Below are 13,486 nucleotides of genomic sequence, written 5' to 3' on the forward strand. Positions count from 1 at the left end.
ATATATCCATCCATTCTTCCGGTTTCTCTGGGTTCCACATTTAAAGCCCACTCACTGTAGAAATATCCTGCATGAAATTATTGTGAACTTTAGTATTTTATATTTTGAAATAAGTACAAGGGACTGAAATCTCTGGAAAGTTGTGTTTGGAATAATGTGAAAGTTTATTACATGTATAGAATCAATGCAGGTTTGACTAAAATTTGGCCCAAACATGATTGCTCACCTGTACATTCCTTTTATAAATGTCTAGTTCTACCTGCATGCACGTGTTTATTGCCCATCCTACAGTCCAATCAAATCTCCAACTTCCTGTGATGGTCACTCACTTGTGGTATTAAGATCAACAACCCTGAAACGAATGAATCCGGTTCTATTTTTCTTGTGTGTTGTTCAAGCTTTCCTCTAAACTTCCTGCCTCCTGTTGTTGCCCCCCAACCCCCCACACCTCCCACCTCTCAGCCCAGAAGGGAGTGGAGATGAGTGGCACATGTGCTGTGACCCACTGTAAATGACTGCTAATGTTTTAACTGGGAGAATTAGGCTTTCATCACGGAGACGAATGCAAATAACAGTGCAATAGCACCGGTGTCTGGTGTGTGTTTGTGTTGGTGTGTGCGGGGGTGTGCGTGTGTGTGTTTGCACTGTCAGGGTGGCAGGCGGAGATTGGGGTCAGACTCATTTACAAAACTTAGCATCACGGCTCGGGGGGTGGGGGTGTTGAGGGGATGTGTGCGTGAGGGGGGGCGGGGGGAGGGGGGTTCTCCTCTGATTATGGCTGTGTGTAATTACGTGTGCACGCGAGCTGCTCTCTGTGTATGCCCGCATGTGTGTGTGTGTAATTACGGCAAAGAGTGATGCACGCCTGGCCTGTCCCTCCCTCTCGGCTTAGAACAGCGTGTCAGAGAGAATATGCAGGATTTAATTATAGACGAATTAAAATTGGTAATGAAATTGGGCATGAACAAACTACAAATAGCAGATGAAAAGGGAGGCCTGTCCCTGGGGGGCTGAGACGAAGATAGCGGTGTGCCTGCCTGCTTTCCTGCCTGCTTGGCTGTCTGGTTGTGTGTGTGTGCTGATGATGACTGATTAGAAACAATCCCAGATAAAATAACGCTTCTAGAAAACGCTCGTTTCATACTGGCTCTGTTCGGGAAGCTACAGGAAAACCTATACAGTGATGGGTGAAAAAAAGTACAAAGTTTTGTCTTGTTTCTAATCTTTTTCCAGAACGCTGTGCGCCACAACCTAAGTCTGCACAAGTGCTTCGTTCGTGTGGAGAACGTGAAGGGGGCCGTGTGGACTGTGGACGAAGTTGAATACCAAAAGAGGAGACCACCAAAGATGACCGGGTGAGTGTGAAGCCGGCCGCTGCTGACAAGACTTTGAGGTTATGGGTGTTGGCACCATGATTGCCTAAAATAGATCTGCTAATGTTACCCAGAAGCCAACTCACAAACTACCTAGAGCAAAAGTGAGGCAAGGAGGCTTCTGGCTTGTGATGTGCGCTGCATGCGCCGTATGTGTTCTTTTTTTTTTTTTCTTGTTTGTCGACACCATTTGTAAGCACCAGCGTGAGATGCAAGGAGGGAGAAAAACCTTGTTAGCGTGTGTAAACAGATGTTCCCCGCAACCATCGGGGATAATTACGCACCCACACACACCTGCACGCCAGATATCAGACACTTTCACATGTCTGTTTCAAGCAGCTGTTTACACTCCGCCAATGTTTCTGTCTGTGGAGTATTTTGGAGGTTTGTCACAGTGTTTGATTGAGGTGACATCTTTTCACATGTGTACACAATCTGTGCTTTAACGTCGTTCCCTCCACCCCCTTCCTTTTCTGTCTCTGGCTCTGTGCAGAAGTCCCACTCTGGTGAAAAACATGATTTCAGGCCTGGGTTTCGGATCGCTAAACGCCAGCTACCAGGTAACACTTTGCATTCATTTCTGGCTCTTTTCCTTTAGCCTTTAGTTAATAATCAACATTCTTGGAGTGTCTGAAAGCGGTCTTGAAAATTAAGAAATTAACTTTTATTTTTTTTTCAAAGTCTGCATAGGTATTAAAAAATACTTAGTGTGTAAAATTATTTAAGTGTCCACACTTTATTCCTTTTTCTAATATCCAGAACATGAAAAATAAAGCTTGCTGAAAACTTCAAGGATTTCACATCAATTTAAATAGCCTTTACCTTTTCATCAGACACCAACGTGTTTTTTTTCATACTCACTGTTTTTTTTTTTCTCTACTGACATAGACCCCACAGGTAAATGTATCACTTTTGAGCCCTCTTATAGTGCTGTTCAACAATATTCATACCTCTTGAACCACAAACTTCAACCTATTTTATTGAGATTTTACGTGATCGAGCAGCACAAAGTGGTGCAGGACGGTGATGACAAAACATGGGTTTCTTTTTTTTTTCTACAATAAAAACAAGTATGTTTTGGATTTCTATTCACCCTCTCCCTTCATCATTTTCTCTACATCACAGGTGTCAAACTCCAGTCCTCAAGGGCCGGTGTCCTGCTGTTTTTAGATGTGCCACAGAAAACACTGGAATGAAATGGCTTAATTACCTCCTCTTTGTGTAGATCAGTTCTCCAGAGCCTTGCTAATGACTTGAATTATTCTATTCAGGTGTGGTGCAGAAGGGGCACATCTAAAAGTTGCAGGGCAGTGGCCCTCCAGGACTGGAGTTTGACACCTGTGCTCTACACTTATAGCAGCATGTCTTTTTGGGGCCTGTTTATGTCAGCTTTGCTGAGCTAGAGATTAAAACTGTTGCACTTTGTTTTGTGAAAAATCTCACGCTAGAGTTAATGGAGAGTCTCTGTAAAGAGCAATTTTTACATCTCACTACAGATTCCCAATGGGATTCAGGTCTGGGCTTTGACTGGGCCAATCCAACACTGAATGCTTTGATCTGAGTCATTCCATTGCAACTGTGGCTGCATGCTTAGGGCTGCTGTCCTGCTGGGAAGCGTCCCTCCACCCCAGTCTCAAGTCTTCTGCGGCCTGTTATTTTCTATAATTGACCTGTGTTGAGCTCCATCCATCTTCCCATCGGCTCCGACCATAAGTCATATGCCTTCCCTGGCTTACGGCAAAATGAAAATGGGATTTCTGCACTACTAATAGTTATCTTGCCAACAAAGCTGTAGATATTTGTAACTAAGTTGTTTTAATTTTTTTGTTTTATTATATTAAAATTTTATTTGTAAAAAAAAAAAAGAAAATCATGTATCTTTGTGATGGTCTTCCACTCAAAATCCCTTTATCGCCTTTCAGAACCAGAAACCAATTTGTGCGTTGCATTGCTTGATGTTTTTGTTTTTACATACAGATGTCCAAACCTGATAAGCCAAAGGTTTTCTACGCTGATATCCAGAATGTTTGACAAATTCACAGGAACGTTGATGTGATAAATGTAGAAAACCTCTGAATCAAGGACACTAACATCAATTCCCTCTTATAATTAGCCGATTCCCTAACTGCGCTCACATTGGCTGCCTCCCCCCCCCCACATCAGCTTTCCACTCTCTTGCCCCATCTCGCAATGTTCCCACCTCCACCGGTGCACACATCTCGATCACCTCACCTTGGTGCAGGCACCGAATGCACTTTAGCGACTGGGATGATTTATAGCGTCAAGTAGTTGTCAATTAAGGTTACTGCATAAAATTATTGCCTGCCCCAGAAAACCCACCTCTGAGCCAGTGAGAATTCCTTTTGTCTTTCCTTTTTTTTCCCCCTTCTGCATGAGAAGGGGAGGTGGCATGAGCCTCTCAGCGGCGTCCAACCTGTCTGATCCAACGTCTGGATGTGAGTCTGCAGAAAAAGGACCAAAGCTGCTCTTGTTGGCTCTGTTGTTGCCTTCTGCAGACACAGATGTTGCACTTATGTTTGTGTCTAAGCCGAGGTTGTGGCTCCGTTTCTCATAGCATTCCTATTGAGACTTTTGTGTGATTGGACACACACACACACTCACTTCTTGACAGGGACCTACGGGAATAACTCTTCCAGCTGAAAGTACTGTGTATAAGTGCCCCCTAGTGGTTTGAAATGACGTTCGCTGTGGCCTTAGATAAAAATGAGCTCTGATGTGGGCAATTTCTAAAATTGAAACACCTTTGCATTCCTTGTGACTTTAATTATTCAGTTAAGTTAGGCTTTAGATCCATTTCTGTCTGTTAAACGTATGGTTCAATCAAGCATGACTTAAATCTGTTTTTCTGTCTGCAGGCGGCTCTGGCAGAGAGCAGTTTGTCCCTGCTGAACAGCCCCCCTATGATGACCCCTCCGTCTGCAGCTAGCCTCAATATGCTGCACGTGGGCCATGATGATGTCAGCTCCACCGTGGAGCAGGTCAACAGCAACGGCAGCTGCAGCCCCACGCTCAGCCCTCAGCAGTACAGGTACGAACCAGAGCAGACACATACACGCACATCACAGTTCATGACTTTGCGTTGCAATTTTTCAGGTATGCATGGAAACTTCATTCATAAGTTACGTCAACCAATTTAGTATCTGTCAATCATGGCAGTGTCACCTTAAGGTGTTTAGAAAAACATTTCAGCAAAAGAAAAAAGAAAAAAATGGATAAAACAATCTAAAAATATAGATATAGGTGTAAATTATTATTCCTCTGAGGTTCACATTTAAAATGAGAAATTTGTAGTCTTGTCAACACATGCTTTTTTTTTTTTGGCAATTCCGAATCTTCTGAATTTGATTTAACTCAATTTAAATGCACTGAATAGAAAATGAATGAATGACTTGAAATGAGATATGTGTCTGAATTTGAACTTAAGGCTGATTGCTATGAAAAAATATAAGTGCAAAGTTTACAGAGTACTTTGCTAATGTACTTGGAAAAGTAGCTTATCACAAATAAGAAAACATAAAAATGAGTTTAAAAAGTAATACTGACCAGAAAGGTGTGTTATCATATATGTATCCATCTTCCTTTATCCTGATACTCCTAAAAAAATTTCAGTGAAAATTAGTGAGCAAAGAGCATCATGACCAAATAACACAGCAGACAGATCAGGGAGAAGGCTGGGGAAAAGTTTAAGACATGAATTAAATGCAATTGGTGAACTTCATGCAAGCATGGGTTAAAACTAATACTACAACGTCATCAACAGATGGTAGAATATGGTGGTGGAAGAATCATGCTGTGGGGATTATTCTCTTCAACAGGAAACCAAAATATGCTTCTATTCTAGAGGATTTTACTCATTATTTTTCTTCCTCACATAAAACCCAACAAAATGCAAATGAAGTTTGTGATTTTAACACAACAAAGGTTAAAAGTGCAACAGATGTTACTTTTGTAAAGCACCGTAAATGAATTTACTTTAGACATGTTGATATTTTCTGTAAAGTGCCCTTTGATTAACTGGGTACAGCACAAATGAACTACCAGTGATTTCGTAGATGGCCGGAGTGTTTTGCATCACATCGCCTCACTGACAACTCTGTTCTCTGTTGCACAGCCACCCGGTGCACGTGAAGGAGGAGCCGACTGAGGTGGAAGAGGACAGCCGACCAGTATCCCTCCTGGCTGGCGTCACACACAGCCTGCCACTGCCAAGCGACGAACGTGATCTGGAAGAAGATCTTCCCACCGAGGAGCTGGAGTAGGACGCGCCTGACCAATGGATCAACGGGCCGGGACTTCTCTCAGATCAGTCCTACGGCCCTCTCATCAGCATGAAGAGGAAAAACAGCATCTGTACACTTAAGAGAAAAGAGAGGGAGTGGAAAAAAGAGAATGTTTTTATTTTTTAAGTTTGTTTTAAAGAAAGTTTGAACAACAGAGAATGACATTGAGAAACTCAAAAAAACAGGGTTTAGATGACTTTTGTATACGTTCAGTCGCAAAAACCTGACTGTGGAGCACTGCTTTACCTCCGGGTGTTGCTTTTACAACACTTGGCTCAGAGGTGTAACACCACTTTACTCATACACACTCTCGCAAAACCTGTGCACGCACGCACACACACGTACACACCCCTACTTGTTTACCTGTCAAACCATGTCCCATGTCTCGGCGGGAAAAAAAACCCAAGAAAAAAAAACATGTCTCAGAGGGCGTGTAGGGGGGAGGCGGGTGGACAAAAAAAGATCCCAAGAGGCATGGACACACGCTCTCTCCTCATACCACCACCTGGCATAGGTGCTTTTCTCTCTGTGGTCTCAGTTGAGAAGAAACACTGATGTGTGTTTGGAAAGAACAAGACGTACACAAACACATAGGATCATGTGTATATAGATTTGGAGAGGTCGCCGGGGGCAGGACATCTCTTCTCCCCTGTTGGAGTCAGATACTTGCTTTTTCGTACACTTTGATTTGATTGAGACAAAACCAATGGCCTTTGAGATGAGGGAGAGAGAAGAAGAAGAACGACGGCACGGCCCTGCTCTCTGTCTAGGCCTCAAAACACCAGTGCGACGGTCACTAAGGGACTTTTTTTATTACTATTATTTACTTCTACATTAAAGAAAAGAAGACGTTTTTCCGACCATTACTGCAGCCCACACCATTCCCCTGCCCTCCCACCCCGAAGACTGCAGGATTAGGTGCTCTTCTTCTTCTTCTGTCCTCTGTCTGCAGATGAGTATGGAACACTTTGGAGAGGAAGAAGAAATGACGGGAAGCAGCGAGAGACGAGGGAGGAAGTGTCTACAGAAACTTTGTGACTAAAAAAAAAAAAAAAACTCTGTGATTTTGAGAAATAAGAAAAAAAAATGTGTGGTAGCTTTTGTCATTTCCTTTTTACTTTTTATTGTTTACGTTTGATGATCAATATTCCCATTGTGGATTTCTGCTCTTCTAAGGATGTACGTCTGTTTTTTTTTTCCTTTTTTCTAAGTTGTTTGATTTGCTCTGGTTGTTCACGCCATTCCAAATAAGTATTGGCACCATTTTTAAAGAAGAAACACAGTATTGTCCCAACTGTCCTGCCCATCAACAGCCTTTCTGTCACAAATGAAGCAGCAGAGAAAATTGGAAATAGCACTTAAAAGTTACCTTTAACCGCCAAACTTTGCTTTTATTTTAGCTCAATCTTTTCTGTTTTTTTTTAAGTTGTGTATTTACTTAAGATGTGTCTGTAATGCTTTAAAAAACATAAATATATATATAAATATATATATTACTGCAGAGAATACCTCATCCCACAAAGGTTCTGCCCAGAACTGTGTCCAAATTGATTAAGAAGAAGTAAGGGGAGATATTCCTTCTGTGGGACACCAAATGTGGCAACTCTGCTCAGCCTCAATTCAAAGCTCTATGGTTGTAATTGTTACTGTGTAGAAGTTATCTGCAATTCACTGTGTGCGTTTGTGTTCAAGAAAATAGCACGCTAGATTTTTTTTTTAATTATTATTATTATTATTGTTTCTTGTAGGCGTTGAAGCGTAACTTTTCTCTACAGTTGCATACCAAATTTAAGCATTTATTTTAATCTAATATCTTCTTATCATGTTCCCATTTTATTTTTTTGTTACAGGTAACCAAAGAAATAAGTAGAAAACCAAAAACCCTGTGCTTTATTTTACCCTTCTTCTTTATTTTTTTTTTCGTTCAGAAATCGGGCCAAAAGACAAGTAACCATGGCATTTTTCCTTCCTGTAATGACATTCACACGAGTGTTGTCCTAAAACTCTTAAACTTACAGTGCTCTTCATTCCAGAAACCAAAGTGTGCAAAGCAAGCTGGGATTTTAGGTACATTTTCAGAATTACTTCAATTAGGTAGGAGGCCAAATATGAATAAAAACAAACCTTGCACAGTTCCTCTGAAAAACACAATGCAGAGAGAAGAGTAAAAAGCACTTATAGACGAAACCCTGCCTCTATACTGACCCATTTTAAGTTTCAGTAATACTACATTTGAGCAGACCCAAACAAAAGACTTTCTCTGAGTTTTGTTTTAAATATTAGAAGGTATGCAATCGACAAAAAAAAAAAAAAGAACTCTTTCAACGGGAACCTCCTCCACAAGAGGAGGAAGTGTACTGTGTCAGGCTTCAAAAAGTCACATCTTTGGACAAAGAGAAATTATTCTAAATATGTGTTACAAAGAGGGAACATTTAATGTAATGTGGAAACAACCAAGGGATACAGTTATTGTCTTCAGTGGGTTTTGGGGTATTTTATTTTTTAACTGAACTTCGGATGTTTTTTTTTGTTTTTGTTGTTTGTTTGTTTTTTTCCCAAATAATATTTCCAATGACTTTGAGTTAAAACAGGACTGTTTCCTGTTGCAAAAGAGACTGAGTGCAAAACACATACCTGGCAGGCAGAGATGTTGAAAAGAGATAAAATAACCAAAAAAATATTACTACCTCCTTTTCAAAACTGTTCAACAGATAGCCAGTGGGAATCTGAACTCTCTTTAACACTTGCTCTTTACTCTTCCTCAACAATAATACTAAGAATGCCAAAACTGTTGTTACACATACTTTACAAAAAGGGTTGCCTGATATTAGGAGACATCCGGTTGTGATATTATTGCTGAATATTGCGATCGTGACATTAATTGCAATTGAAACACATATTCCTTGCTATTCCTTTTCCTTTTCCACTGTCACAATGTTCCAGTCACTCTTACCGAGTTTCAGGATTGTGGTCATAGAAAACAATGAAAGTTCAGCCAGCTGATTAAAGCTCATTAATAAGCAGAGTTTGAATGCATGCCATGGGAAATGTTGTAGCCTAGCAAACATAGCATCTGTTGTGATTGTGATAACAACTGCAGTTTGATAATTGTGCAGCTCTATATACAACGGAAATCAACAATAGCCGGTGGCTCCCTTTCCCATCTTCCCATCTAAAAAAGTGATGCTTTTTAAATTTTTATATAGTTAAGAATGACTACCTCTCCGTTACCATATCTGAAGCACTCGCTGCATCTCAAAAAGCGTTGAGAAGTGCTTTCTAACTGCGTCATTTTCTTTTCCACACCCGATTATCACTGAGCTTTCTAAAGCAAAAGCTTCTTAGTTGAATATCTCCTTATACGCTGGTTGTTAGCGGCTTCCTCTCATTGTCACAGATGGTAATGGGCTACAAACAACACACACTAACACACACGCATACACGCCCACACCAGAACTGGCTCAAACAAAGGCTCAAAACATCCAGATATCCTAAGAACTGCTCAACACTCAAGAGGTCATTGAATCTCTAAAAGTCACCACTAATAGCCAGATTCAAACCAGGAGGAACTCCTGCATCCAGAACGTAGATGATTCCTAACTTGTGCTTTAAGGTACACCTGTAAACGAAGCCGTTTTGTAAAGATGTAGATGGTTCACAGGTCAACCGTGTAACACTGCTTTTTGTTAGCTTGGCATAAACATGATGCATTCTTGTATATTAATGCTTGGTTCGTCTCTCCCATGCTTCTCCTTTGCCTTTGCTTTTGTTTGTTTTTTTTCTTTAATTTTTCTGCACCTGTTGAGCTGTTGTAAAGCTTCCAACCTGGATTTCTATACTGTACCGCTAATGCTGAATATATGTATTTATCACATTGAGTGCTGCAGATATCTTGGTTAAAACTTTTTCTTTTTGTTATTGTTTCCATTTTTCAGTTCTTCATAAAACGTCTGGGACGCATTTTTTTTTAAATGTATTATCAAAAAGAAAAAAAAAGAAAATAATTAAATTTAGATCAGTGGTTTAGGAAACACCTGTTTGTATATTTATCTTAGGTAGATCTATTTTGATACTTTTTTGTCTCTGTATTGCATTTCTGCATTTTTAAGGAAAAAAAATCAACAAAAGGAAAACAAACTAAAAAGGTTCTACATTGTGTATTGATACCTCAGATGGACTTTTTTTTCTCAAAGACAGGACCAAAACTTCTGAAAAGAAAAAGAGAAAGAGGAAAAAATGAAAGAATATGTAGCCCCTCTCTTGCTTTAACAAAAAAAGAAAACTGTGGAGCTATAGAAAAGTATTGCTGTTGGTCCTTTCAGGTGCCAATGCTCCCTGTGACACCTCCCTCTGTCCCCCTCACCCCCCGTCATTCCTGTGCCGAACTCTGACCTGCAGAGCTGTCAATCATCTGCAGGTGCCAAGGGGCCGAGTCAGAAACCGAACAGGTGGCGACTCGCTGCAAACTTTATTTCCAAGTTCAACAGAGGCAGATTAATGACTGACACTGTTGCGTTAATATTATTTGTTGTTGTTGTTTTTGATACTCCTCCTTTTGCTTAGTCACAAAACCAAAATACGGAGTGGCTCTTTGAGATGCAGCTCTGACTACCAAAGGCATTGTGAGCCAACATTGCTTTAGTCCAAACTCCTGAACTGTAACCAAACTGCAACCAAAACCAATGTCACAACTTTAACCAACCAAAAACGAAAAAGAAAAAAAACAGAGCTACTTCCAAAACTCTCCATCTACGCCACTTACCACCTTCACCTACAGCAGTTTCCCCTCATCCATTCGTGTTGTGGGGAGCAGTCTATGTCCCTTTGGCTTGCGTCTGACTCAGAGGACCTAGCGAGAGCAAATCCTGATGAGTGATTGGACAGTTCTGAGGCATTATGGGAGGGGAAAGGGACTCTCAAAGCGGAGCTTTTGCCTGATGGTATTATTATATAGACAGCCAGATTTTGATGGAACTACCACTTTAACGATCCTCTGGTTTAACCTTAGGAATATGTGTACATTTACAGCAGTGACTCTCTTTATTGATTCTTAGTTGAGTTTACCTGTTTACCTCTCTTTATTCCTTTGGTTTTTGTTATGTTACTTGTTTGAAAGAGTGACCCGAGGAAGAGGCGGAAACAGGGACCAGGGTGGTTGCTTTAGACAGACAGATGACGAGCCCGGCCCTCTGACTCTCCTCCCCCCGGGGTAGCCATGTAATGCCAGTCACTGCCCTTTCCTTCATGCTGTATAAAAACACACACATATATCTGTGTATTTGTAACCTGAATCGTCTTGTGTCTGTCCATGCAGACAATAAAAAACTGTACAGTAGGTCTAGTTGCATGTAATCTGTACTAATTATTGACAATGGCATTATAAAATGCAATAAAATACTTATTACACTGTCCTAGGCTGCGTCTTCATTCCTTCTCTTATTGATCTCATAGTTTTAGTTCTAGTTTTTAGTTATCTATGTCAAATTGATCATTATGCACGCTATACCTTTATAAAGTAACACAACATATGAAGATGCAACCTACTGTGAACATCTTATTCATATTTTGGCCTGTAATGATTCAATTGTTTTTAAAACAGGTATATGTTGGACAATTTATTGTGCATTTTTTAATGCACACAGAATCACAATTAAACATACATACACAAATAAATACATACACTCTAATAATGAAAAAATATTTCTTTCCCAGATGCATTAATACTACCAGAATAGATGTATCCTGTTCAGACTGAAAGAGTGGTGAAATATTTAAGACCTCTAGGAAGAAGTCATTTTATGAGTGTATAATGTTGAACCTAGAAAATCTACAATAATTTTGTATTTCTGTTTTGGAAGAAAAAAAAATACAGCAGGTTGCAGGTGGTGTAATCAGCACACTTTTCAAAAATAATGCATCTTTAAAAGCCCACCATTAATATGACTGCAATGCCCATGGGTCTATGCAAACTTGTGAGTTGGCCTGTAAGGATTAGGCACAGCTACAGCTGAAAGAAAATAAAATTTACTGACAATGTTTCTTTGTTCACTATGCAGTTTGCGTTACTTCTAAATAGAGCAGCAAATGAATCAAAAATGTTCAGACATTAACTTTTGTGGCATCAAACTTGAATCACTTTTTGCAAAATAAGGACTTTAATTCAAAAGTGTTCAAAACTGTGATTAATAAATAATTAATTAAAAGGGTCTAGCCATGTTGGTGTTTTAGCACAGATCACCAGCCTTAAGATTTAAGACGGTGCTTGTGCCAGTTCTGCTTAATCAGCGGGGGCCTTTTCCGGGGTCAGAGTGTGCTGTGATACAGTGAGTGGCCACCAGGAGGAGTAAACAACCCAGAAAACACAAGCAGCATCCAACAAACATAAACCCAGCAACAAATATTCCTGGACTCCATTGTCAGGATTCGGCCAACAGGGAGGGCCAGAGAGTACAGACCCAGGATTGTACTACTGGTACAATGTGGGAAAATATGAAAACAGTTACATGAACATTCTGTAGAGCCAACATGGTTTTATGTGTGCAGGTGAAAGAGAAGGTTCCAGTTGCTTATGTTTCCTTCCACCTGCTTAACTCTTGTGCAGGTGTGCTGCATGGCCTACAGCTCGTCTTTAAACCTCTGCAATGCTTCACGGATGTATTGCTTCAGGGAGAAAAAGTCTCTTGAATGTTTTATTTTTTGAAAGTTGAAACTTTGTTTAATCTTGTGCTTTTAGTGAACTTCACTGTTATTCCACTGGGAAGAATCTCATTCCCGACATTTAAATCCCTGTGACATTTGGTAGAGTCTCCCCCCCACCCCTTGTTCCTAAGCCTATTATATAGCTGCAAGCATGCAGGCACCTTCACGCATATGTACATTTTCAGGCACACATGCACAAGATGAATACTGAGCAGAAGCATAGCACAATGTAGTTGTGCAAGGTGAGCCAAGGTGCAGAGCAACAGACGAAGAGGTTATTTTTGGCTTGGATGTGAGGCGTTTGGGCCCGAGCGGTTTTCTTAGCGCTCATCGGGATAAAGTAAGCAGCAGGTCCGGATGTCTGCAGATTTGTTTGTGGGAAAGTAGACCTGCACGCCCCTGCCCATGTGCATGAACTCGCTGTGCTAAATCAATATGCATGTTTGTGTGATCGGGTGTGAGCAGAGGGTGTGAACGGCTGCAAGTCCCAACAGCATGCAGAGCACTGAGGTCCAGGCAGACCCTATGAGTCATAAAGTAAATTCACTGGGAGCCATGCTCACATCTCTCGCTGTTTCTCCCTGGTGCGCTGACTTTGTCGTTCCTCTCCCTTCTTTGCCTCCATGTTTGTGGTTCAAGCGGTGAGCCACCCTCCAAACAGTGCACTGACTCACCGAAAACAACACAACAGATTTGTGTATCTGCCGCTGTCTGCATGTCTGTAGAACTGCATGGATCTACTTTCTTTTTTCTTTTATTATTGTTTTTATCCAAACCTTCATATATTAGTCTCAGTTTGGTTTCACATATGTATGCCCAACTGAGCATTTGGCTTTTTTTTATTTTGCCAGTGTCAGCAGTGAGGAAAAATTAGGCATTTGGAGGCACTTTTGACATGTAGAGAAGCAATTGTGGATTCATGAAATAATATGATAGTAATTGAGTTTAGATGAAAATATCGAGAAAAGGGCAGCAATAGTCTATTTAGTTACTACATTGGGATCTTACTGAAGATGTACTCAAGAAATGAAGACAGTCAAAGTTACTATTGGTTTAAATGCACTTTATGACTCATTTTCTGTCTAAACCTGTCTGTCATGCATTATTTTAAGT

General features: G+C 40.6%; 1 protein-coding gene across 4 annotated transcripts in view; it reads left to right on the forward strand.

Moving 5' to 3' along the window:
- foxp4 (forkhead box P4) overlaps positions 1–11,085 on the forward strand; it is a 113,785-nt gene extending 102,700 nt beyond the window's left edge. For all 4 annotated transcript variants that reach the window (XM_028002118.1, XM_028002120.1, XM_028002117.1 and 1 more), the window contains 4 exons: positions 1,234–1,355; positions 1,867–1,933; positions 4,250–4,422; positions 5,506–11,085. In XM_028002118.1, the coding sequence (XP_027857919.1) occupies positions 1,234–1,355; positions 1,867–1,933; positions 4,250–4,422; positions 5,506–5,653 (510 nt within the window). In that variant the 3' untranslated portion in view covers positions 5,654–11,085. The remainder of the gene's footprint in view (positions 1–1,233; positions 1,356–1,866; positions 1,934–4,249; positions 4,423–5,505) is intronic.
- The last annotated feature ends 2,401 nt before the right edge of the window (positions 11,086–13,486 follow it).

This window comes from Xiphophorus couchianus, chromosome 20 (genome assembly GCF_001444195.1).
Source record: "Xiphophorus couchianus chromosome 20, X_couchianus-1.0, whole genome shotgun sequence".
Classification (NCBI taxonomy): Eukaryota; Metazoa; Chordata; class Actinopteri; order Cyprinodontiformes; family Poeciliidae; genus Xiphophorus; species Xiphophorus couchianus.